The following is a 25,625-nucleotide window of genomic DNA, read 5'->3' on the forward strand; positions in this document are numbered from 1 at the left end:
TCCAGGAGCCACGTTAATGTCTCCAGATGCCTCATGGTGGCACCTGCCCCATCTTACAGATGGGGAAACTGAGCCCCAGCAGGCCAAGTCACTCCCAAGGTCATGCAAAAGGAAAGGTCAAAGATGACACTTCAACCCTGGCATTCGTGACTCTTCAGGGTTCACTCTTGAGTCAGTTTTGACTACAACTGTCATTTTATATTGTCGATGGAAAGGCAAGGCTTCAGAGAGGACAGAAGTTTCCTGGGTGCACACAGCTGGAAAGACTTGTCAGGACCTAGCCTAGAAGTGTTGCATCCCTGAGCTTTTTTCCAGCAACTGTGGCCACATTGGATCATTCATTCATTCCTTTATCCATTTGCATTTATAGAGCACCAGGTATTGTTGTCACACAAATAATTTTGCTTTGGGAAAGGGACATGTGTTGTGTCCTTGTAAGGAAAACTGAATCTTAAAATGTCTCCAATATGCATTGGAATATAACTCAGCCATAAAAAGAAGTGAAACACGGGCCTTCCCTGGTGGCGCAAGGGTTAGGACGCAGCATTGCAAGCTCGCTGCAGCCTCTGTAGTATGAGTTTGATCCCTGCCCTGGAAGTGACCCACATGGCACAGCAGATCTCTCCTGGCCAGCCCTCTGCTCCCCTCAGCAGTATACTTCATCTATCTCCCTGTTCTGCTCCCCACTCTCTCTGGTAAAGTCTCTCACCACCTTAGAACCTCTGGCTTTATCTTCTATATGAATAAATAAATAAATCTTTAAAATAAATAAGTAAATCATGAACTAGGATTAAAAAAAAAGAAGTGAAACCCTGATACACTACAATATGGATAAACTTTGTTAAGCTGATGTTGAGTGAGAGAAATAAGGCACAAAAGGACACACAGTGTGAGATCCATTTATATAAGATGTCTGGAATAGTCAAACGCACAGATTTGTGGTTGTCAGGCACTGGAGAGGGAGATGGAAATCATCATCATGGAGATGAGGTCTCCTTCTAAGGTGATAGAATATTCTAGAAATAGATAGTGGTGATGATTGTACAATAATATGAATATCCTTGGTGCCACTGAAATGTACATTTAAAAATGGTATGCCTTTTATTTTTTTAAAAGATTTATTTATGCATACAGAACTGGGGTACAGGTCAGAGATGCCAGGGGTGAAAGGATTCACCAAAGACAGAGTGGGGAGCAGAACAGGCAGATCCACTGAAATATACTGCTGAGGGGAGCAGCTGGCAAGATAGGAGAGGTCTGCCATGCCAAGTGGGTCATCTCCCTGCCTGAGTATCTAACTCGTGCTGAGACCACTGCTTAAAGCTTCACAGTGCTGCGCTTTAACCCACTGCACCACCAGGGAGGGCCCATGTTGTGCCTTTTAGCAAATGAAAAATGGTAATGAGGAGGATAAAAAACAAAACCCCCTAAGGAATCTCTCAGCACTGAAAATGGCCCATGCCAGGGAGAGGGTCGAGTACTGCATCTTGTGTTCTGACTGTGTGTGCATGTATGTGCCATCTCTGAGAATGGTGGTTGGGTTAGGCAAACAGGGAACATGATAGTTTTGGCAGATTACTAAAGAGGGTTGGTAATGAGTGACATATGAGGGGGAAACCCTAGGGTTGCAAACTCAGCGATTGTCTGTCCTTGACAGTGTCTAGCAGACAGTGTCTGCTGACCGGTGATGGGAATTGTGACTCAGCAGTAGCCCAAAGGATAACACACACTTTGCTTACTGTCCCATTCCATATCACAGAGGAGGGAATGAAGATTGGGGACTATGCAGATATAAGTGTGACAGGTGACAGGCTGGTGTGGAGGGGGTGGTTGTAGCTGTGGTAGGGGGCAGAGGTCTGGGTGTGGTTGTGTGATATGTATGGGAGCAGAGCTGTTTGCCCTCCACACATTCAGAGTTCAGAACTCCTGCCATTCCTAATGGGGTGACAATCATTTTGCGTTTCTGTGCCTCAGTTTTTGGCCATCTAAAACAGGATAATGAACAGTTTCACTGTACAAGGTTGCTGGGACAATGATATGGGAAATAAACACATAATGTGGGTGCTGCCATCATACTATGCCCATTTTCCAGCTGGGAAAATTGGGGCACAGGAAGAGACCTCTTGCTTGAGGTTGCGTATTAGAGGAAGGGCCAAGTGGGAGCCAAAGCCTGTGATATCAGAGCCAAGTTGACCACCCACCCCCTCCCTGCTCAGGTCGCTCCTCCTTCTCCTGCTGGTGCCAGACTGAGCTCAGAGGGGCTGGCCTGTGGCCCAGAGGCAGGCTGTTGCTGGGGGCTTGAATGGGGTGCCCTTGCCTGGGAATTTGTTGGGCTCAAAGAGCTATTTATAGGCCAATGCTGGGATTGGGCTTGCAGCCCCTAGCCCTGAGTGCCTTCTCTGTCCCTCAGGCTGGGGCCCAGGCCAGGGGCTGCTGCCAGTCAGGGGAGAGGGCTGGTGGGCCAAATCAGGGACAGGGAGGCTGGGCCTCATGGAGATCTAGGCCTCAGGGACAGATGTTGTCCCCAAAGTGCCTCTCAACATATGCAGTGATGCATGGGCATGTCACATGCAACCATATTCACATCTGTCATACACAATGTCATCAGTACCACTCATACCCATCATAGTGACAGCAGACAGCACAGGTATCTCATGTACAACCACACCCAGTTCGTTACACAGGCCATGCATAAGTCACACAGATAATACATATTACACAGGTCACACACAAGTTACACAATGCCCAATGCCACACACTTTCTCCAGGCCACACACAAACTCACCTGACTACACATGAGTCACAAATGCCAAACACAGATACACCTGCCACAGACAGACTCAATCAGTGACACACAATTATACCTGGCCATATACAAGTCATGCCTTCTGCTGCACAACTAAACTCAGTTGTGAGTGTGGTAAGTTCTAGAGTTCTTTCACACTCAAACACAACCTCTGCTCAAAGCCCACACCTTAGCTTTCCTGACATTTCTCCTACGTTGTTCCTACTCAACCACCTTGCAGCTACGGGCACACCTACAGATATGGTATACAGGCCCCCCAAGGCCGTGCTCACATCACAGCTACTCACACTCACCATTCAACACACTCAGAATCAGCCCAGGAGTCCCCGCTGTGTAAATGCACTTCAGTTACTCTGTACTACGTCATCCCCTCCCATTGCCACTGTCCCCTCTACCAGGCTCCTAGTCTTGTATGCTGCTAGATGGACAAATGCATCTGGCAGTGAGTAAATGCTTGTCTCCTCTTGAGTAGGGCCTTGCAGGGCCTGGGCAGGCCCCAGACAGACCCCAAGCAGATAAATCACACCCAGTCCTGAACCTCATAATACTCATCCCCAAGACCCTCCAGGCTAGGGCTTGAAGCAACCATTGCACTTGATTCCCATGAGGAAACTGAAGTTTTAAGTGAACTAGACCCTTTCCCTGTATACCTCCAGGATGGTAGAGTTATGAGCAGTAGGATCAGTCATGAGTAGGGCTGAGAGTCACTCCTGCCTGACCCATACCTATGGTGTAACACCAGCAAATGGCTGTCCCTCTTGGAGCTTTCATTTCCTTTCTTGAAAAAGCAAAACAGCCCAATGGAGGGAACTCTGGAGTCAGACCGGAGTTTGAATCCTGGTCTCCCCGGGAGTCAGGAGACCACGGTCAAATGGCTGTCTCAGTTGCTATGCCTCAGTTTCCCTCAGTGAACCAGAGGAAAGTCTCCTGGCTCTCATAGAGCTCCACCTATCCCATGCCCTGGGGTTTGTGGGGAGGCAATGCTTAGTCTTTCTTCACTCTGGGGAATGAATGGACAACTTTTGGCTGCTCTGCTGGGAGCTGCTAATTCCCTGGAGAAACAGGAGGCTCTTTCATGCCCAGGCGCCAGTGGGGTGAGGAGGCGGGAAGAAGGTACTGAGTTGGCCTTATCCCAGTGGACAAGGGGGCTCCATGCCAAGAACAGGAGTTATGTTAGGGCCCTGAGGCCATCCATATCCTTGCTGGGGAATCTTGCCTGTGTCCACAACTATAAAATGGGGTGACATGGAATAGCCATCGCAGGTTTCCCAAGTCAACAAGTGGAGATAAGATGAGGCTTTAAATCAGATACAAATGCCAGTCCCTGTTATGTGTCACTCACTGAATTCTTCAGCAGTCTTATAAATACAATGGTCCCCAGTTTATTGATGAGGAAACCAAAGCTCAAAGAGGTCAAGATATTTGTACCAGGTCACGTGGCCAATGAGCAGCCCAGCCAGGAACTCAGGATCCATGCTTTTCTTTCCTTTTTCTCAGGGTAGGGAGGTTATTTCCTGCCAACCCAACCCTGAGACCAGCAGAGTTGGTCTGCATGGCACCAGACCCTAATTGAATACAGGAAATCCTGGCAAGCAGAGACTGATAAAGCGACCCTTCCGGGGGTGTTCCAGTTTCCAAGCCAAACCCCCCTCCTCCTGGACTGGGCTTGGCCAGACACTCAGAGGACGGTGGAGGACCATTCCCCCAATTCTTGAAAGGGCTGGATCCCAGGCCATTCAGTTAAAGCCAGGGGCTGCAACCCTGCCAGTGGCAGCTCTCCCTGGGAACCCTCAACTCATGCAGATCAGATGGGGTTCCACCCTTCTTCAATCATCTCCTGAGACTGCTCCAGGCCCAGAAGGAACTAGCAGGCTCCATATACTTTATTCAAATTCATGGTTTTTCAGTCAATCAGGCTTTTGCTTTGTATTCCCTGCCTGGAACCCCCTCCTGCCCTTATCCCCAGATGTTCTCACCCTAGTGAATTCCTGCCCATTCATTAAGGGGCAGGCTTATCTCCCTTCTCCCAGGGAGTTCTCTACAAGGTTGTGCTCCTGTTCCCCAGACCACTCTCTCTCTCTCTGACCTCAGCCCTGGCTTCTCAGGACTGGAAGTACACATGTAAAGAGTTACATGCCTTGCCTGTGCATGTCATTGTATCTGAGGCTTCTTGTTGTCCCCAGCATCACCCAATATTGGGCTGGACAGTAAGGGATAGGAGGAGTTGTTTAGTGAATCAGAGAGTATCTGGGGCTTTGGTAATCTGCTTTGGCAAATTCCTGTTAATCCTTCAAAACCCACTTCATATACACCCTCCCCCCCTCCCAAAGAAGCTTTCCTTGATGTGGAAGACAGCATTTTTGTGGGAAGACAGATTTAGAGATTGGCCTCACATGTCTGAAACACCAAGGACTGATTCACTATACTGGAAACTTCATGGTTTCTCCCTCAGTTCTTTGGCCTCTGGGAGACAGTGAGGTGTAGGGGGTTCCAGGGCTGTTAGCAGTTATGAGAATTGATTTGGCCGATTTCTCCAAGTAGGAAGACATTATAGAAGGCCTTTGGACTCCAAAACCAGTGTCCTGGGCCTCAAAATACAGCCCGGACAAGCAGTGACCACTCTACCTACCAGCCTTCTCCAGTTCCAAGGCAAAAGCCACCCCTGCAGTGGGCCCTTTAAGAGGCGGGTGCGGGGAGGCGGGGCTCAAACCAAACCCCGCCCCGGGATCCGATACTGGGCGGGCCGAGTCGCACTGCGCCTGCTCCGCGCCCCGCGTTTCCGGGTCTGGACTTCGGTTCCAGGTGTAGTTTGCTGAGGAACTGAGCCTCGGCAGGGCGAGGGTGTTCCCAAAACCCCGAGAGAGCCTGTTTCCCCCTCCCGGACATGCTGTGAAAGGGCTGGCCCCTGTCACTGGCGATTTTCCCGACATTCACTCTACCTCCCTCTCGTTCCGAGGAGAGGACGTGTGTACAAGGGTGAGCCGCTGTGGCCACGGGGTGCTGGGATTCGAACCTAGGCTGAGCCCACCTCTGCGCTCTGCAAGGCCTTGTGAGGCAACATGACCCACTCTTTGGTTTGTCCAGAGACCGTAAGCAGGTGAGAACCTGGAGGGTGTGGGCAGTGGCAGGCGGGGTGGTACGGAGGGGGACAGAGCTGCGGGTTGATGTCGGCATTGAGGAGGGAGCAGGCACTTGGTGCGCTCAGTCTGCTCGCACTACTTGTGGCTCCAGGGTGAGTTCTGTCCTGAATCGAAACACCCGGCAGTTTGGAAAAAAGCACTTATTCGACCAGGATGAGGAGACCTGCTGGAACTCAGATCAGGTGAGGCGCTTCCTTGGACTCTCTACCCCCATCGTCAAGGGTGCCCCTGCCAGCTGGGATAGTGAGGGATGTATTTCCATTCCCCTCGCAATCGAGTCCGCAATTGAGTCCGCAGTGAGTCCTTAGCAGGACTCTGACCCTGGGTCTCAGTTTCCCTGTCTACTTCCAGGGTCCCATCCAGTGGGTGTTATTAGACTTTCCCCAGCGCATCTGTGTCTCCCAGCTGCAGATCCAGTTCCAGGGGGGCTTCTCCAGTCGCCGGGGACGTCTGGAAGGTACTAGAAGACCCTGGAAAGTAGGGGTTGGGGGTGGGGTGCCTTGGCCTCACAGTATGCCCCTTTCTTCACACTGCAGGTTCCCAGGGGGGTGAAGCCCTTGGCAAGATTATGGAATTCTACCCAGAAGACAACAACTCTCTTCAGATATCTTGCATGGGCCTCGAGGGTGGGAATTAGAGGGTCTTGTGTGCTGCTGAAAGTTATTGGCCTGGCTGGACCCAAGCACCAGTCCTGGCACATGACTTTGACCAGTGGAATCTAGGCCTTTATGGCTTTATCTGTGCAGCCAGTTGGTGATAACCTGTTCTGTATGAAAGTCTCAGAAAGGCCCAAAGTCTGCCGGTCACCCAGCATACTGCGGGTATTGAGGGGGGGCTGGATGGGGCTGCAGGTGGGAAATACTGTGTCACCTCTTTGCCTTAACTGCCTGTGCTCACACCTTTCCTGTGCCGGCTGCGGAGGTGGACCAACTGAAGGTGACATTTGAAGATGCCACAGACTTTTTTGGCCGGGTGGTCATCTACCACCTCCGGGTATTCGGGGAGAAGAAGGAATGAGGTTACTGGACAGCCACCTGTTCCAGGAAGCACAGCAAAGTCCGTCGAGTTCTGCACAGGTTTATTGGTTCCTCTTGGGAAAGGCCCCCTCCCACCATCTGTCCAAGATCTGAGCTGCCTTTGAAGCCTGTGCTGGATCCCCCCAAATCTGGGTTGACCTTTTGCTTTGCTCCCTGAGTGTCTGAGTCCCAGTGGGCAGCCTTCACTCAGGGTCGGCGGGCACCAGGTTGCTCTGGAAGAGTTTGAGGATGTGGCTCTCGATCACCTGTTGCACTGGACACAGGACAGGCGGGAGTGACTGAGTAGCGACTGCAGAGGGTGTGTGTGAGGGGTATTGTAATATCTTGCCCTCCCTGGAAACTGCATCCTCTTTTCAGGAATGGGGACCCTAACTTGGACACATGGAGAAATCTATACTCCTTCCCAGGCACAGCTGGGAAGATGAAGATGCTACCCCAAGGGGACCCTCAAGTGTCCCCCACATTTATAAAAATGCAGTTTTGGAGTCTTTATAAATATTTCTTACCAAACAAAATTAGTGAATTATGAAAAGAATGGTTCTGGCAAATAATTTCTATTCCAAAGGGAGTAAACGCAAAGAAGGAACTGAAGATCTCCCAGTCTCCCTGTGACTCTAGGAGGTCTGTCTTGTTAGAATCTCCCCATTTTATGGATGAAGAAGCTGAAGGGGGAAGTGGGGTTTCAAACTAGGGTCAACTGCTGCCCTTGCTAACACCTACCTCCAGGAGAGCCTGGCTCCATGACCCCTGCACTGTGGTGTTTCTACCCAGCCAGACCTCTGTATGTGCTGTCCTCCCTCACCCCAAGGAGCCCTCCTGAACTCCACCCATGTCAATGCCTATGTGTACCTGTCACTGACACATGCCAGCCTCCTACCTCCAGCACACACACAACCCCAGAACCAAAGTGAGGATGTCCCCAGGCCAGGTGCACAGTGGTGCTTGATGTTTACTAACACAAATGCTCATTGCCAGGATCTCCTGTCTAAGGGGGTATCTGATGTTCCCTGTGGTTGCCCTGCCAGCAGCACCCTGTCACTACCCTTTTGTTTCAAGCCAACCTTTCCGGTATCCCAGAGCCACAGCCAGGTCCATAGGGGTGTAGCCAGAGTCGGCCTCGGTAGTAAGATCAGCTCCTCGGGCTGCAAAACAGAGCAGGCACTTGGTGGGATTGGGCTGGGGAACCAGGAGCCCAGAGTTGGGTGCGACGACTCGGGAGGATCAATGACTACCCCACAACCACTGGTCTGCTGGTTGTCAATATGCCTGTAGATAAGAGACTAAACTCTCAGCTGAAACGTCAACAGAATCCCCATTTCCAGGACTGCTGAAGCACAGAGTGGATGCTCAGCCAGGTAGCTAGATGCCCATATGTCCTTCCCAAGTCAATCCTCTGGTAAAAGCAGGTGGTACAGCACCTTCCAAGAGTTATCAAGAGCTCAGAGCCCATTCCTGGACCAGAAGGAGTCCCAAAAGGTCAGTCTACTCCCACTCACCCAGTAAGGCCTCCACACACTTCACATGGTTGCCACGCACGGCATACAGCAGCGGTGTCCCTCCATTCTGAGGACGGGGTGGGAGAACCAATGCTTTATTACAATATTTTCCTGATTCTCACAATAACTGTAACTTCCAGCTGAATTGGTCCCCCTTGCTCATCACCTGACCTCCTTTATGTCAGCTAAAATGCTCCTCCTTCCAGAAAGACCTCTCCTGGCTATATGGGCCACCTCTGGGATCCTGCAATTGCCTAGGAGCCTGCCATTCCAGCATTGCTTACCAGAGCTCAGTTTTCTATTTGTTTCTGCCCCATCCCCAATCAATTCTGGGAGGATTGAAGGTGGGTCTGTTTTATATTCTCAGCACCAAGGGCTAGTGGTGGCACCTCACCCAGTCATAGATGTTGATGTCTACATCACGCTCCAGCAGCAATCCCACAATGTCCGTATAGCCACCCATGCTGGCCAGTGACAAGGCGCTTTCCCGCTCCTTGGCCAGAATGTGGGGGTCCGCACCCTGGGGTGGGGGGACACAGGAGCAGTCATAGAAGGGGGGCAGAGGGAGAAGTAATAGGTAGGATGGGGGTGTCCCTGGAATCTTGGGGACCCTGTGGCAACCCCACCTTAACACATGAAGTAACAGCATACTCAGAGGATAGCCCAGCCCACCCTCCATTCCCTGGGACACCCCAGCCAGTCCAGACGCACCCACTCAAGCAGGAAACGGACGGTCTCGATCTCTCCAAAAGCAGAGGCCCAGATGAGGGGGGTGAAGCCTCGCTCATCTGGCTTGTTGATGAGGTTGTCGCCTGGCAGGAGTGGAAGGGTTCCACTGGGCTGCACCCCACCCACTCTTCCCAGTGTTGTGGGATGGGGGGTGGGGTATGTGTGTGTGTGGGGTCAGGCATGGGGAGAACACACCTGGATGTACAGCCATCGTCACCCTCAGACGTGTAGAGACAGGCACATATACACACATGGGCACTCATGGGTCATGTCAGCACTTGCACATACTAAGACTCAGGACTGGACACGCCAGTGCAAGTGTGTGGACAATCACCTTTCCTCAGGTGCTCCTTCAGCTGACTCAGCTCCCCCTGGGCGGCAAGCTGGTGAATGGATAGGGCTGCAAAACAGAGAGATGAAGAGTCCTCACTCCTGGTGTCCCAGTATACCCCCAATCTAAAGTTGATCCTCTCAGCCCCTGCCACCCTGCTATCTGACTCCCCTCTGGGACCAAGAATTCACTCACAGTCCAGGGTGGCTGGAAGAGCTGAGACCTCATTCCCCCGCTGCCGGTTAGTGAGGGTTGTGGAGTGTTTCAGAGAGCTGCCGGCTGAGAGACAAGAGAAGAACCTCAATTTCTCCATGGTAGATCTCTGGGGTTTCAGGCCAGACCTGGGAGCTTGAAACTTCCAAAAACAGTGCCCACCATCTTACTCACTCTACTTCCCTGGGTATCAGGATGTGCCTTTAAGGGACCTGTGAACAAGTGGGGTAAGTCAGAGAGAAAAAAGAAAATAGAATAAAAGCCCACTTTGAGAAAAGTTTTCAGAAGTAATGAGGAGCAGGTAGAAAAAGGTGAAAAGAATGGAGGGTAGTGGTGAGCCTGCTTTAGACAAAGTGGTCAGGGAGGGCTGCTTTGAGGAGGGGTCACCAACTCAGAGATCAATCCTGAAAAGAGATGTTGGAGGAGGATTCCCCACTCAGAAAGGAACCAGCAAAGATAAAGTCCCTGGGAATTGAATTAGACATGTTCAAGGATTCCAGTCACAAGAAACCTGGTTCATCCATATAGTGGCATATCACTCAGCCTTTAAGAGGAGTGAAATCCTGATACAAGCTACAATGTGGAAGAACTGCAAACATGATGCTGAATGAGAAACCAGGCATAAAAGGTCACACAGTGTGTGACCCATTTACATGAATGTCCAAAACAGGCAAATCCACAGACAAAAAGCAGATGAGATGTCAGGGACTGTGGGATGGATGAGAATGACTGCTAATGGACCTCCTCTTGAGGTGCTGATGATCTAGAACTACAATAGAAATGATGGCTGCAAACATAGTGGCTACTTACTGCACTGAATCATACACACCTTTGGTTACAATGATAATTTTTATGCTATGTGGGTTTTACAGGCAAAAAGCAATCTCTCACTAGGTATAAAGGGAAGACACACCCTACACAGTAAATAGAAGTCCCATCGCAGGTCTGACATTCTACTGTCCAAGCATCCCAGAAGCCAAAGTTCAGAGGCCAGGTGAAGTATCCTACCCTGAGGTGAGGAGGCACCAGCATCTGGTTCAGGATTCCCAGGCTCTGGGGTGCAGGGGAAGAGACTGAGGACCACAGTGTCTGAACTATCCGGGGCCTCATCCCCAGGGTCTTCAAGGTCTGCAAGTTCTGGGGCAAGGGGCCGTTGGGTCAGACTGAGATCCTCTGCAGGCTGGATGGGCTCCATGTGGGAAGCTGGTAGAAGTGCCAGAGAAAAAAGAGAGATGGCAATAAATATCAAAGGCTCTTACTAAATTGGCACAGACTACACACAGTTTGCACAGGCTACACAGTTCGCACAGTCAGGGTAGGTAAACCACTCACTGGAGAAATTAAAACCCAAATCTAAGTGCTTTTCAGGCTCACACCTCCCCACTACCAGGACACACACAACATGCAAGGCTTAAAAGCCCAGGCACTGGGGTCAGTTTTTATTCTAATCGCTTCACCTACTGGCTGTGAGACTTGCCACACGATTTAACCTCTCTGAGCCTGTTTCCTTACTAATAAAACGGGGAAATGAAACCTAAAAGAAATCACGTCTGTAAATAGCTAAGCAAGGTGCCTGATACACGGTCATAGCTTAACAATCGATCTAGATATTTGGTTATTTTGGGGACAGTGACGCTCAATAAAGGTGTGATTGGTTCTATCCTACCCGTACCCCACAAATTGATTCCGGGAATCCACTCACGTCCCACGAGCCTTCTCTGTCAACCCGCGTCGCAAGCCGGCGTCCACAAAAACTTGGGAACCCAATTCACAAACTTTTCTCCTCCAACTGATGTAGGGGGGAGCAAACTGGCGTCTGGACCCTCGGCGCCCCAGCTTCTTCTGCCGGGACAGAGAGCAAGTTGATAGGAGATCGCTGCCCCCACCAGCAGCTCCCCCACTGCGCCTGCGCACCCCCGCCCCCCAAAAGTGCGGAAGGCCCCACGCAGTAAGAACTGCTTCTGTCCCTTTAAGTCCGGGAGAGGGGCGTGGCTTCCACTGGGGCTCACGTAAAGCAGTTACGCCTGTGAGTTCTAGTCCCTGCAGGACCGAGAGTGGTAGGCGGGGCCTAGGAGAACGTTTAGGACGTCTTTGCTACGGCTTTTCAGTCCCAGCTCCGCCCATAAGTTTTTCCAGAGAGAGCCAATCAGCACCAGCTTCGACTGGATGGGCGGGGCTTCTCCTGTCTAGGGGTGGTGGGGGCGCGGGTGGGCAGTGAGTCCGGGATTTAAAGAGACAACACTATCCAAGTCCATCATAATGTCCTCTCTGCTTTTGGATCTCATAGGCAGTGATTTCGTGACAGTAGAGCCGGGTTACAAGGCGAGCCTGCATGTAGAGCGTTCCCTCAATTCGTCTGCCCCGAAAAAACGGCTTCGGGGTAGGAGGGCGCCCCTGCTTCTCCCCTGCCTAGAAGTCCCTCCGGGAACTTGAAAGGTGTGCCCCGCCTCACCGCCTCTTGAGTGACACCTTCCCCTGCCTCTCATAACTCGGGTCTAGTCCCGGGAAACCAAGGAGTGGGGAAGACAGATTAAACTGCACTGGAACTGGAGCGCCGCGGCGTCTGGTTTCACCGGGGAAGGTTTAGTCGGAGATCCCCACTCCACAGTTTCAGTTCCGGTCCTCAGGTTCCCCGGGCCGTGGTCGCCATGGAGGAACCGGAGATGCAACTCAAGGGAAAGAAAGGTGGTGCGGGGCCCCGGGCGGGCTGGGGGCGACCTGACGGGAGGGCGTCCTGAATTTCTGGGACGTGGCAGTCAGCTGTTGTTGCCTGGTGTGTGCACACACTTGTGTGTGTTTACACTGGCTTATCAAATATATGTAACCACAATTGCAAATTGCCGCACACTACTTTAAAAAAATCATAAATGTTTTGGTTATTTCAGCAAACACACTATTTCTAGTTAAGTATGTAGAAGACGCAGGATTGTTAATTCCCTCTCCTTCATAACATCCCCGGGATGTGTAAACTGTTACAATGCTCGTTTTCACAACAAACGGAAATCGAGGAGGCTAAGAACAGGTTTGGAGGTGGCATGCCGAGCCTCCCTTTACTCAGGACACAACGATGAGCTGGAGGAGCTCACTCTATACATTGTCCCTTGAATCTCAGACGCACCCAGATTCTCTCTCTGACCAGCCACACTGCCCTGGCAATAGCATAGGGTCTACCTTGGTAGCAAACCTCCAAGTGGGTGACATTACTTCATTTTTACAGATGGGAAATGAGGCTTACAGAAGCCCCTGCCCTCATAAAATCAACCTTATTTTTTTTTTTCTGTAAACGTGTAATCGTGATGTAACCTAATAAAGAACAACAATTTAAGAGTAGAAGAAGTGAACAAGATGCTGAGCTTGAGAGTGAGAGGGAAGGGACAGTTGTTTGAACTTGGTGATCAGGGCTCACCCTGAAGGTGACATTTGAGCAGAGGCATGAGGGAGCCCGTGGGGGAAAGGTCATGTTTAGTAGTAGGAACAGGTACAAAGGCAAAGTATTCAGAGCAATGCTGCAATACTATAGCTTCTGGCTATAGTTTATGGGCAATTAGATAAAATTATACTTCTGATACTATGTTATATTAACACATTTAAAGTTTTCAGTAGCCTTTGTAGCTGCCACATCAGACACTATAGGTTATAGAATCTTTTTATATCTCAGAAAGTCCTTTGAATAGCATTGGGAGTGTCCTAGGTACAGCCATGAAGCTATTGTGCCTAACAAAGAGGGCAAGATTTGGGGGGTAGAGAGAAGAGAGCAGTTAACAACAGGCAGAATATACAATGAGGTCTATGGGCAATGATAAAGAAGATGATATTCCCTGGCAAGAGCCTTTGGAGTGTTTCAAGCAAGGGAAGGACATGTCTGATGTGTTCATGAGGAGCTCATTCTCCCTGTGTGTGGGTATCAGAGTGTTGGCAGTATAAGTCAAGGAGATGGGGAGGAGCTAATTCTGGTGCCCATATGAGAGAAGGCTATACCTGGACCAGTTGGTGGTGAGAATGGGTGACATAGGGCTTTGTTTTGAGACAGAACTGGCAAGATTTGCCTGCAGTTCAGGTAGGAAGGGTGGGGATGACTGGCTAACTGTGAATACCTCAGGTTTCCCTGAGGATGAGGATGAGGATTTCTGTGTGATTAACTTACCTGGAGATACAGTGCAGAGCTTGGGGCAGGGACCAGAAACATCAAGTAAAGTCCAAGAGGGCGTTCAGGGAGGACAAACCTATTTCCAAGTTGTCCAGTCACATAGAGCAGAACACAGGCTTTTACACTTTTTTTTTTAATTTTAATTATTTATGCATACAGAACTGGGGTACAGGTCAGAGGTGCAGGAGCAGTGAGAGGAGTCACCAGAGACAGAGTGGGAAGCAGAACAGGTAGATTGACAAAGTACACTGCTGAGGGGAGCAGCAGGTGAGATAGGAGAGGTCAGCCACGAACATGTGGGCCAGGGATCGAACTCAGGCTGCAGTGCAGATAACTTCATAGTGCTGTGCTCTATGTGTTGCACTACTGACCTGTCACTGGGGCCTCAAGTCACCCCGCTGCTGGGAAGCAATGGATATTCCTCTTGGTTCTGACTGAACTGGATTGAGCAGTCATGAGTCTGATGCTTCCCTCTGCTCCCCCTTTCTTCCAAGTCACAGACAAGTTCACGGAGAGCGTCTATGTCCTCGCCAATGAGCCGTCTGTGGCCCTGTATCGGCTGCAGGAGCATGTGCGCCGCTCTCTGCCTGAGTTGGCCCAGCATAAGGTGAGCTCTGCCCACTCCAGGATCAATAACTCCTGAACAGGGACCCTGCTGTATAGAGCAAGGGCAGTGGGGGCAGGAGTCAAGGCCGGGATACCAGTAAGAAGGCAGTGGTTGCCAAACCAGTTTGGGCCTTGAGTGGACAGATCTGGGACAGGTTTTCAACATGGGGCAGTGGGATCTGCATTAATTGTGTTTTTTTCTTTTTCCATTTTTTTGATGCTGTTTGCAGTATCATACATGATCATCAAACTGATTTTAGAATCTTCACACTTATACTTCAAATTCAAAACCCGGGACAAACTCCTGAGAATTACTTTAGATAAGAATGTGGCTGCCTGGTACAGGGCTGCACGCACTGCTGGGCAGGTTCAACAACACAGAAGCCTTTCCCCAGCCCACAGGATCTTCATTAAATGTGTCCTATGTGTTGGAACGATATAGCATGTGAGAACCCAAGGGAAGCCTAGGCCAGGCAGAGGGAACAGCCTGTGCGAAGGCCCTGAGGCATGACAGCCAGATGTTCAAGAGGGGCTAGACTGGGAAAAAGAGTTGCAGTAGGCTGATCGCTGTGGCCATGGTGACTGGTATTGCATGTTTTCTCTCAGAGAGCTGGAGGGACCGCCCCCAAGTGGTTGTCCCCCTTCTAACAGTCCCCTCTCCACACAGGCTGACATGCAGCGGTGGGAGGAGCAAAGCCAAGGAGCTATCTACACCGTGGAGTATGCCTGCAGGTAAGCACTTAAGCCTCCCTCTACTGGGTTACCCACTCTGTCCAGGGCTTGCCCTGTGGTGCCCCAGTCTCTTCGGTACTCTAGGTATTCATCTCAGCCGGCTACCAAGTCAACCCCATCTGCTGAACCCACCTGCAGCATTTGTAGTTAAACTTGCCTGGTAAGCCTGTGCCTCTGTCATTTGCTTGACACCCAAGTTCTTGGTGCTGAGCCCTTCCATCTGTGATAGGATACAGTGATAAGGACGCAGGAGGGATTGCCCTGAATATATAGCACGTGCTTGCTCTGTACCAGGGGCCTGGGCTGGTAGGGTGTATGGTAACTGGAAGGATGGTGAAAACTTGAATGTTACTTTGTACTTTTATTTCCTTCCAGGTTTGTGTGTGTGTGTGTGTGGTGGTAGTAAAATACACATAATGAAACATTTACCCTTTCAACCATTTCTAAGTGTACAGCTGTGTGGCATTAAGCATACTAACATGGTTGTGCTACTGTCACCTCCCTCCATCTCCAGAAAGTTCACATCTTCCCATACTGAAACTTTGTCCTCATTAAACTCTCTATCCTAGAAACCTCATAAGTGGGGTCAGTCCTTTTGGTTCTGGCTTATTATGTCATAGTGTGTGCCTCAGAATTTCTTTTTTTTTTTTTTTTTTAAGATTATTTATTTATGCATACAGAACTGGGATACAGGCCAGAGATACAGTGGCAGTGAGAGAATTCACCAGAGAGAGAGGGGCACAGAACAGGCAGATGGACGAAGTACACTGCTGAGGGGAGCAGCGGGCAAAAAAGGAGAGGTCTGCTGCGCCATGTGGGTCACCTCCAGGTCTGGGTATTGAACTCATTGAAGCGGCCTCGGCCAGCTTCACAATGCTGTGCTCTAACCTACTGCACCACCAGGGAGGGCCCAGAATTTCTTTTTTTAAAATCTTTTCTTAATTTAAGATTTATTTATTTATGCATACAGAACTGGGGTACAGGCTAGAGGTGTAGGGGTGGTGAGAGGCTTCACCAGAGACAGAATGGGGAGCAGAACAGGCAGATCAATGAATTACACTGCTGAGGGGAGCAGTGGGCAGGTCAGGAGTGGTCTGCCGCGCCATGTGGGATCACCTCCGGGGCCGGGACAGAACCCGCACGGAAGCAGCTGCAGCAAGCTTGCAGTGCTGCATCCTAACCCACCAGAAAGGGCCCAGAATTTCTTTTTTAAAGACTGAATTATATTCTGCTATGTGGATGTGTTGTATTTTGTGATTCTACTTATCTATTGATGGACACAGGTTGCTTCTGTGTCTTCGCTATTGTTAGCCATGCTGTGAACATGGAATGACTTTTTTAAAATTTTAACTTTCTCTCTAAATCTTCAGATTCAGGTGTCCCTCTGAGTGAAAAGTGTTAGTTGGTGTTTCCTTCCATTTTTGCTGCTTTTTAGTCTGACCTGTTCTTCTATTGGTTCCTATAGCTGTATTTAATTCCCTGATCTATTCAGTATACGTTGGGAGCTTGACAACTTTATTTAGGAATGCTATCTGCCACTGACTCAAATTGAGTTTTTGGTAGAGACTGGACCCTCTCCTGCTGTTCTTGTCTGTGACATTGCAGATTTGTACACCTCTTGCTGTTGTGCGGGAAGTTCCTAGACAGGTCATCCTGCTGCTGGGGACATAACCGAGGTTTCCTCCATTGGCAGTGTTGCTATCTCCACCAAGATAGCAGGTAACAGTGACAACACTGATGATGGCAGTCACAGTCACAGACATTAGCTCATGGAAGAGCAGAAAAGAAATGTAATAGTCTCTCCTTATCCAGTTACTATGGCCAACTATGGCCCAAAAATATTTTATACAATAAGAGAAAGGAACCATATTCATGTATCTTTCATTATAGAATATTGTTATAATTGTATTGTTCTATTTTGTTATTAATTATTGTTGTCTCTTACTCTGCCTCCTTTGTAAATTAAACTTTACCATATGTGTGTATGTCTAGGAAAACTGTGGATGTATTTGCGCGGGTGCACGGATGTAGGTTTTGGGAAGTTGGGTGAGAGGGCACTGTTGTAGGAATTTCTCACAGTTGCTGAACAGCTCTCAGACAGCCATGAGCTCATTAGCAAGACCAGGTTCCAGGAAAGAACATGTCAAAGTCCAAGTTTTCTCTTGCTTTCTCTACCTCCACCATCCAATGCAGAAGCTGGAACCACAGTTGACTGTTCACATTTACATTTTAATGCATTAAAAGTTAATGAAATGAAAAATTTAGACCCTTAGTCTCTCCAGCCACATTTTAAGAGCTTACCCATTATCTCAGTAGATAAAGAATTATCCATCATGTTCTAGAAAATTCCACCAGATCTGCTGAGCTAGGCAGGTTGCCAGTGTGGTCTGAATTCTGTGCACATCTCTTAAGTGAATTGTGGTTTTCTCTAATGCTAAATAACCATGTTTTCTTTTATGGACACAAAGGCACCCGTTAGTTGTTGAAAGTATGTTCATGGAGTGTTAAACAGTTGCTGTAAAACTGAAAGATGTAAACTAGGGTAAAGAACTCAATAGTGAGCTTATGCTAGTGAACCTTTCCTCAAGAGGGGCAACCAAGCTTTAGAAAACATGGTGCAATTTATTGCACAGGTTAACTGTGCAGCCAGTGCTGCCCCCTCCATCCCTCTGATCTTTGGCTGTTTCCAGGCAGGTCCCTAGCTGATGATGAATGGGAGTGACTTCGTTGTCTTTAACAGGAGGACTTTAGGATGACACTCTTATTTTCAGGGCATCGTCCTTGCACAGGCGGTTTCCCAGCATTTGCAAGACCTCCAGGCACTGGTGATATTTCAGGTTTTCTTCTGGAAAACATGTTTTCACTGGATGTCCAACATCACAGAGCCAGCACCAAGGCTGATTGGCCAGGTGGTAGTGTCCCCTCACTGGGAATGGGTGTCCTTCTTCCATTTGAACTCACTTCTAGAGTTTTTCTGTTGAGTTGATAAGCTTCCTTCAGAGGCAGAAATGTTATTGGAGAGGAGAGCAAGGTATCTTTGGGGACATCTTTATATGCTTGTAAACATTAGACAGTTTAGCAGTAAGGAAGAGAAGTTTTGCCATTATGTGCTCTGTGGTATCGGTATATCTAGGTGTATCAGGGAAGCCTAAATTTTCTGCCCATGGTGAGCTCTCAGCAAGGACCATCGGGTCCCCAGAGTGCCTGCTGAGCACTAGTTGGGTAGGGAGCTTACAGGCTGTGTCGGGGGTGATGCATGCTGACTGGTCCCTCCTTGATTTCAGTGCGGTGAAGAATCTTGTTGACAGCAGCATCTACTTCCGAAGTGTGGAAGGACTCCTCAAACAGGCCATCAGCATCCGAGACCACATGAACACCACTGCCCAGGGCCACAGGTAGCTCTTGGACTGCCGCCCCTGCTGCTTTCGGACACCTTGCTGTGTGGACCTTCACCATTCGGCCAGGAACTGCTACTTCTTGCTCGTACAAAACTCCCTTTCCTGTTTGAGTCTGATGACTTTCTCTTATCTTTTGGAATCTGTAGCAGGAGAGAGTTAGTTACTCAGCCCTGGATCTTGAGTTCTGCTGTTTGCTGGCCCTAGGGACACGGCAGTGACTGGGACAGGTGTACTCATGATCTCACAGCAAGTAGGTAAACATGGAACAGATAGAAGCATTTCAGACAAGTAGGAAAGGATATAGGGACTTCTGAGGAGGAGGCAGAGGTATGCATGAAACACTAGACAAATGACCAGGGATGCATGGTGGGGCTGGCCGAATTGGGTGTAAAGGGGAACATCTGGGAGGTGGGTGACTAGAGCAGGTGAGCAAGGGAGAGATGGGTCAGAGAGGGAGGCTGGGGCCTCATGGGCGTCATGTTCAGCGTTGACAGAGGCTTTACACAGAAGACAAGATGGTATAAAATGGAAAAGGACTTCGGTTCTTGCATGTCAGAAGAGAGATTTTGGAGAAGTAGCTGATTTTGTTGTTTTCTTTATAAAAATAAACGTGTGTTTGAACAGACAACACATATTGTAACTCTACCTTGAGATTTATCTGATCCAACAGTTTGGGGGGCCAACTGCCTGTCTTCCCGCTAGGCATTCAGGAAGAACAAGACCTGTTTCTGATCACCAAGATGAGAGTTGCCAAAGCCCAAAAAGCCTTGGGGATGTGTAAAAACAGGTGTGTAGTCGTCTTCCCCCCCATAGGTGATGGCAGCTCTCTGGACTGGTGTTCACTGGATTTCTTGTATGGCACCCCACAAAGAGTGGACCTCAAAGAGCCATAGCTTTTGCTTTCTGTTCTAAAAATATTTAATTATAGGGTACAGACTGGAGTTGCAGAGGGTGAGAAGATTTAGCAGAGGCAGAGTGGGGAGCAGAACAGACAGATTGACCAAAATATACTGCTGAAGGGAGCAGTAAATGAGTCAGGAGAGGTCTGCTGCGCCATGTGAGTCACCTCCCTGGCTGGGATCGAACTCGTACTGCCGTGGCTGCGGACAGCTTCATACTGCTGTGCTTTAATCCCTTGCACCACCAGGGAGGGCTGCTTATCTTTTACTTTCAAGTTTCCCAAGTAGCATTTCCCAAGTGCTATTGAACACCTGCTTGTGCTTGCTGTTGCGAAAACCACTGTTTCTCAAAGACACTGGTAGTCAGTTGGGCTGCTTCTTGCCCCTCTCTCTATGAGCCCTGTGGGTATGAAGGCCACATGTCCCAGCCATGACCAGTGGTGCCATCTCCAGAGTTCAGGCCATGGTTTTTGGAGTACTGAAGCATGACCCCGACACACAGTGCAGCTAAGCTGAACTGGCCTAATGGACTCCTGGCCTTGAATTTTGGCTCATGACCTCTGACATTGACCTTATGAATGCTGCACATGTTTTGTTCCAGCCCTGAGGACCCACCCTCTCCCTCCTCAGACTGATCCCAGAAGACTTGGAGGTGCTCCAGCCCCTCTGACCAGGTCAGTGTTCAGGGGCCTGTGCTCTAAGCTCTGGGCTAACCTGCTTTCTCCATGTCTAAGCAAGGACCTGCTTGTCTAACCAGTAGCTTCTTAAAAGCCCATAAAGTGGTTTCATTAGTGGGGGTTTACAGGATGCGGGTGTGGGGGCTTTGTACCTCTGCTGCTCAGGCCCACTGTCAGCCCACTCCCTTACATTCTCTGCCATTTTCCTGCTCCTTATCCATGCCACAGGCCCAATCCTGAGGACCATGCCCCAGGACAGAGGGAAGCCCACCCTACCACGTATTAGCTGCTTGGTTGATCCACACACGTGCTCTCATAGCCTGGAATGGCAGTCACCCACCCGGGCCTGGATCCTCGCTCCACCACCGACTTCACCACCGTGACTTCCTATGTGACCCTGAGCCAATCCCTCCCCCTTTCTGCCTTCTAACACAGTGGCTCATCAGGCAGCAGAGCGTGTGGTAATGGTTGGCTATAGCTGTATAACAAATGATTCTCAAACCTAGTGACCACGGCACCAGTCGTTTATTCAGTTCTGCGGTTTGAGCTGGTAGCTCCTTACCCAGCACTCCTAGGAGGCAAAGGTGTGGGTAGTGACCTCAATCATTAGGCCCTTGACCAGTGGTGCTGGCTGTAGGGGTCCAGATCTCCTCCATGTGGCTGTCTAGCAGGCCTACCAATCGTTTGGGCCTTCATGTTCATCGAACCCCATTTCTAAGACCATTAGTCAGGACCAGTCATGTGGCTAGGCCCAGTTGGGGGAGTGGGTGCCCAATCACACAGGGATATGGTTGGCCTTGTAGGGAAAGCATGGCACCAAGAATGGCTGGTGAGACATCATTCTGCGCATGCGGATGGATGCCATCTGGTAGCAGTGCTGAGGGACTGTGAGCCCCAGCTGCTGTGTGGCTCTTGGAGCCTATCTTGTGCTCTGTTCCTCTCAGGGGTCAGAAGGATGATGGAGACAGGTCCCCAGGCCCTAGAGAAGCAGCTCCAAGAGGCAGTGGAATTCACATAACAGTCAGGGGTACCTGCCTTGTGTCAAGCTTAGCTGTGGGCCTGGGGACAATAAGCAACCCCACAGGCAGGGGGTCTGGAACAGAGGTCTGCCAGCCCGCCCAGTGCTTCACAGTAGTGCCTGCGCACCCTAAACCACACTTCATCATCTCCCTGTCCCACCCCTTGCACCTTGGTAGCCCTCACCTCTTGAGCCTCAAGGATGCTGCCCTGCCCACAACTCTGTCATCTGCTGTTCTTCCTCCTGACCTCCATCTGCTCCTTTCCAGAACTGATGCCCTCAGCTCTCCATTCCTCCTCCCCTCTCCTCCAGCTGGGGTTATTGGTGACCTTCATGGAGTCAGGTCTTCTGCCCTCACTTGTCTCTTGAGTTCCTAAATAGGACCCATAACAGCCTATTTTACAAAAGGGGAAATGGAGGCTCAAAGAATCAGGATCTTTGCCCCACCTCTCACCTGACCAAAGCTGGGCCCCTAGACAGTCTTGTAGGACCTGGCTGGGACTGAAGACCAAGCAAGTGTGGCCAGGATCTTCCTCTTGCTCCTGTCTGGAACTTCAGACCAGCTGTGAATATCCCGTGACCAGGCTTTGCTCCCTTGTCTTTCCCACTTCCCATAAGCTGTGGGCGCAGACATGGCCATAGCCATAGCCCTTTGCACCCAGTAACTACCACCACGACTTCCAACGAAACAATGTGTACCCAGTGCTGTGCTGGGGGCTTCTTAGGAGTCATCTTTCATCAGCCCTATAAGGCTGGTGTCACCCCCATATACAGATAGGAAAAGAGATCTCACAGCTAGAAGACTAACCTGGTTTGGTTCCAGCCCTGCCTGTGACTTGCTGGGGACACGGCACCAGCCCTCCCTTGCTCCATCTGCACAAGGAAAGCTGGGCTGGATCTTCTCCCCAGGTGGACATTCACATATCCAACTACCTGCTTGGCCTGCTATGCCTCATGTAGAAACACCCACCCCATCTGCAGGCTTCATGAAGACACGAACTCTAGCTTCTGGAATGGATGTGAGACGCTGACCTGTCTATTCAGACCATGATCTCCCAAGTCACAGTGATTGGATCCAGATAGGCATGTAGCCCAATAAGAAGTTTTGCCTGGGAAAGTTACCACCTTCCTACCAGGGCTCATCTGGCAAATAGAGGACCACCTAAGAACCTGGATCCAGCCACACGTGACACTAGAAATCATGATTCTTTAGTTTCTTGAGTCCCTAAATTACTTTTTATCAAAATTGCTTTGCATTCATTTCTGCTGACTGTAGAAGAGTCCATTCTGATCTCACTAATTTCAAGGCTAAGCAGTTATGGTCCATGGTTTGTATATGCCTGAGGCCAGCTGTGTGGCAATGCAGTGTCTAGTGAATGTATCAGGATCAAAATAGAGTTGATTGGCATGTAACCAAGGTGGCCCAGGCCCCTGCTCTGGGAGCATCCTCTAGCTCAGCACCAGGAGGCATCTGGGGCAGAGGGATGGCAAAAGCCAGTGACACCCTAAGGGAGACAGACTGGGTCCTGAGAGTTTGTCGAGGCTGTGGAAGGGCCTGAGAGCCCTGCAAGGCTTTTAGGGACAGAGGGCATCGAGGAAGGACCACCTCCCACTGTGAGAAAGTGGAGGTCAGCCCTGTCATGCCTCTTAGAGTATATTGGCCGGGGTGCCCTGTGCCTTCCCCATTGCCCTAACTCAGTTTGAGGGGTGGGAGGAACCTTAGAATGACCCCATTTTAGGCCCTGATTGGTGTGTGACCCCACCCCCACACATGCCACTTCCCTCTCTACCAACTCTTAAGGCACCTTTCCTTGTCCTTCCATTTATCCACCACGCAGCCATTTAGCCATGGATAGCTTTCTGTGTGTCAGGTCCTGCGCAGACAACCCCCAGCTAGACAGACAGACAAGCCCTAGCCTAAGGAATCAAGTCAGAGGCAGATGGGCAGCTTAGTAGGGTAATAGCATATATCCCATTTCCATCACCCACAGCCTCTGGTCATGACCTCTGTTAGCCAGCGCTAATAGTTCCCTCAGGTCTAGACAAGGTTCTGACCGAGCCCTAGCTAAGATCCCCTAGTGCCCGCCTGAGTCCCAGGGCTCTCACTGCTGCTAATTTGCATCTTTTTTGCATAGGCACTTGCCATTTGCTCTGGGAGGGCTCCTCAAGTGGCCTCTAGAGGTCGCAAGAGGCAAAGTCTTGGCTAGGTACCGGGCAGTCTGTCTGCAGTTGAACCCATGGGGGCATGCAGGGTGGGGCAGATTACCCCCTACCCTTATCACCCTAGATGTATTCGTTCTTACTTTTCAGAGCCAACAAGCTAAACACGACCAGATGACACAGCAGGAGGGAAGGCATTAGGGAGTTTCTGGGCATTCCCAGACCCCCAGTAGGTAGGACTTGCTCCTATCCTAGCAGAACTGCTGGCAGAGAAGTGGGCTCCCATGCCATGGCACATCTGAACAGGATCCTTAAGGATGGAGTTCCCCTTCAGACCTGGAAGGGGAGCCTCCTGAGAGCCTGTGGGTAGAGTAAAAGGAAGCCCACATGGGCTCCAGCTGTGCCTCCAGTAGTCAGGATGTACAAAAAGTTGTGACTTTTTGTCCCCAGGCCCTGATTCAAGCTGGGTTTTTAAGGCTTGCTCTGCACTCCTAGATCTCCTACCCCTGGGAAGCCCTTTCCCTGTGCTGCATCCAGAAAGTCTGGATGTCCTTCCACCACTCATATCTCTCCAGGGTTCCCCAGTTCTTCAAGAAACTCATGGAGAGAGCCATTTGTTACCACCAAACGATGAGAAAGATAGAGCTGAATCCCCAACACCCTGGGTCAGCACTGGGCTGACCCAAAATGAGGATATTGGAAGCGTGATGGAGAAACTGTTAGAGGGGACATTGGAAGTGGGCCTTGAAAAGCTTCCCCTGCCCCAAGAGAAGGGGCTGCTATTGTCTCCATTTATTACTTGAGCAGACAGACTCAGAGGAGTGAAGTGACTAGTCTGACGTAGGAGTCAGAGCTGGGAGAGGGGCCCAGAGTTCTCTTAATCCCAAGGCCCTGCCAGTTGGCTCACATTGTCTTTGCCAGTGAGGGTCCTTCTAAGTCTTCCCCTGCAGACTCTGGGAGGTAGTCGGAATGAGGGGGGCTTGGGGATAGCAGCTTCTTGAATTCCCTACCCTCCCAACCTCCCTCTTCCTTCTCCCTCCTGCCCCCCCCCCACTTTGCAGTGCACCCCTCTAGTTCTTCCACACCCGTCTCCCTTTCCCCACCCTAGGCATCCCCTCCACTTCTAATCTCTTTCTCCACTCTTGACTACCTCATGGGAGATGGAGATCCATACGGGTGTCAGTGTGATGGGGAGGATATAGAACAGGAACAGCGCAGAGGCCAAAAGGAGTGGTTGTTAACAGGAAACAGTATGTTAGAAGCTGGAATTTGACCAGAATGGGAATGGGACTTGGGAGCATGAATGGTGGGAGGGGGCGACTAGGGAGTGACAGGAGTGGGTGGGGCCCCAGTGGTGGAAGGGGATAGGATAGGCCAAAGAGGGGATAGCCCAGCGACTCAGCTCAGGCTGGCCCTTCCTGCAGCACCTGCTGCTCCCAGAGCTGCCCCAGCTGCCACCCTCACGTAACCAGAGCCTGCCTGTTGCATCAGAGGCAGGCAGGCGGCCACAGGTAAACAGAGCGGCCCTTGGGGGGCCTGGGGCTCCCCAGCCACTTCCATACTCCCAAGCCTTGTTCTTTACCTTGGAGTCAAGGCAGAAGCCCCCAGCCTGGCCAGGCCCTGATCTGTCCTTGTGATACCTGCGTGTCTGGTAATGGACAGCCGGGGGTGGGGGGTGGGGGGGGCAGGACCTTGGTCCCACCTTTTCACCTTCTAATGCAGTGTGAACCTTAGTTTTTACGTCCAAACAGAAAGCTGCCCACACGTGATCCATACTGCCCAAGTCATAGTTGCGTAAATTGAGGCACGGGGAGATGTGAGTGTCTTCCATACACTCACATCTCTTCATGCCCCTCTCCCCAAGAGTCCAGGGGTCCAGCCATCTCCTGTTACCTTCCGAGAAGATGACGACCAGGCAGTCACTGAAACCTAGGTGCACTTTTGTCTGCCCAAATCCATCCTCCCTTATCTCAGGTCCTCTTCCAGCCCAAACTGCTTCCCTCCTCCACTCTGCTTTTATCTCCATCTCTCCCCAGCAAAGATACTCTGTATTCTTCATCTGCATTTTTACCAGTTAGTCCCTCTTACAAAAACTTTTCTCTCAGGTGGAAAACTCCTACTCAGACTTCAAGGTCGAGTACAAATGCCCCCCTTCTGGGAATCTTCCCTGACCCTTCTGGCCCAGTCCTGAATGCATCGGTGTGGGAGAGTGTTCCAGCACTGCCTTTGAGGGCGG

General features: G+C 50.4%; 4 protein-coding genes across 5 annotated transcripts in view; 3 read left to right on the plus strand and 1 right to left on the minus strand.

Annotated features, from left to right (window-relative positions):
- The first annotated feature begins 5,584 nt into the window (after positions 1 to 5,584).
- Positions 5,585 to 6,984, plus strand: NR2C2AP (nuclear receptor 2C2-associated protein). The gene is made up of 5 exons (XM_004688165.2): positions 5,585 to 5,903; positions 6,038 to 6,128; positions 6,298 to 6,403; positions 6,483 to 6,550; positions 6,844 to 6,984. The coding sequence occupies exons 1-5, from the start codon at positions 5,866 to 5,868 to the stop codon at positions 6,961 to 6,963; spliced, it is 423 nt and encodes a 140-aa protein (XP_004688222.1). The 5' UTR covers positions 5,585 to 5,865; the 3' UTR covers positions 6,964 to 6,984.
- A 23-nt stretch (positions 6,985 to 7,007) lies between these two features.
- RFXANK (regulatory factor X-associated ankyrin-containing protein) lies at positions 7,008 to 11,639 on the minus strand. Of its 2 annotated transcripts, none has more exons than XM_004688588.2 (9): positions 11,455 to 11,639; positions 10,761 to 10,955; positions 9,735 to 9,818; positions 9,543 to 9,608; positions 9,191 to 9,291; positions 8,874 to 8,999; positions 8,480 to 8,546; positions 8,045 to 8,125; positions 7,008 to 7,236 (listed from the first exon to the last, which is right to left on the minus strand). In XM_004688588.2, exons 2-9 carry the CDS (start codon positions 10,945 to 10,947, stop codon positions 7,166 to 7,168), a joined length of 783 nt encoding a protein of 260 aa, XP_004688645.1. In that variant the 5' UTR covers positions 10,948 to 10,955; positions 11,455 to 11,639; the 3' UTR covers positions 7,008 to 7,165. The 2 variants fall into 2 exon arrangements, with proteins under 2 accessions (XP_004688645.1, XP_012584748.1); XM_012729294.1 differs by having other exon boundaries at positions 11,425 to 11,639.
- Positions 11,640 to 12,325: 686 nt separating this feature from the next.
- Positions 12,326 to 20,209, plus strand: MEF2BNB (MEF2B neighbor). The gene is made up of 5 exons (XM_004688591.2): positions 12,326 to 12,437; positions 14,394 to 14,506; positions 15,173 to 15,237; positions 18,522 to 18,632; positions 20,136 to 20,209. The coding sequence occupies exons 1-5, from the start codon at positions 12,401 to 12,403 to the stop codon at positions 20,167 to 20,169; spliced, it is 360 nt and encodes a 119-aa protein (XP_004688648.2). The 5' UTR covers positions 12,326 to 12,400; the 3' UTR covers positions 20,170 to 20,209.
- The window catches only part of LOC101628943 (myocyte-specific enhancer factor 2B), a 23,311-nt gene continuing 17,826 nt past the window's right edge, over positions 20,141 to 25,625 (plus strand). The window contains exon 1 of the mRNA XM_012729261.1: positions 20,141 to 20,208. The gene's annotated coding sequence lies outside the window, so the exon portion shown is untranslated. The remainder of the gene's footprint in view (positions 20,209 to 25,625) is intronic.

This window comes from Condylura cristata, unplaced genomic scaffold (assembly GCF_000260355.1).
Source record: "Condylura cristata isolate star-nosed mole 26May11 unplaced genomic scaffold, ConCri1.0 scaffold00024, whole genome shotgun sequence".
NCBI lineage: Eukaryota > Metazoa > Chordata > Mammalia > Eulipotyphla > Talpidae > Condylura > Condylura cristata.

Coding starts and splice junctions, on each gene's coding strand:
- NR2C2AP (XM_004688165.2), top strand. CDS start 5,866: ATGACCCACTCTTTGGTTTGTCCAGAGACCGTAAGCAG. Junction 5,904..6,037: donor TGTCCAGAGACCGTAAGCAG/GTGAGAACCTGG, acceptor TTGTGGCTCCAG/GGTGAGTTCTGTCCTGAATC. Junction 6,129..6,297: donor CCTGCTGGAACTCAGATCAG/GTGAGGCGCTTC, acceptor GTCTACTTCCAG/GGTCCCATCCAGTGGGTGTT.
- RFXANK (XM_004688588.2), bottom strand. CDS start 10,947: ATGGAGCCCATCCAGCCTGCAGAGGATCTCAGTCTGACCCAACGGCCC. Junction 9,819..10,760: donor TGGTGCCTCCTCACCTCAGG/GTAGGATACTTC, acceptor CTTGTCTCTCAG/CCGGCAGCTCTCTGAAACAC. Junction 9,609..9,734: donor TCTTCCAGCCACCCTGGACT/GTGAGTGAATTC, acceptor TCTGTTTTGCAG/CCCTATCCATTCACCAGCTT.
- MEF2BNB (XM_004688591.2), top strand. CDS start 12,401: ATGGAGGAACCGGAGATGCAACTCAAGGGAAAGAAAG. Junction 12,438..14,393: donor GCAACTCAAGGGAAAGAAAG/GTGGTGCGGGGC, acceptor CTTTCTTCCAAG/TCACAGACAAGTTCACGGAG. Junction 14,507..15,172: donor CTGAGTTGGCCCAGCATAAG/GTGAGCTCTGCC, acceptor CTCTCCACACAG/GCTGACATGCAGCGGTGGGA.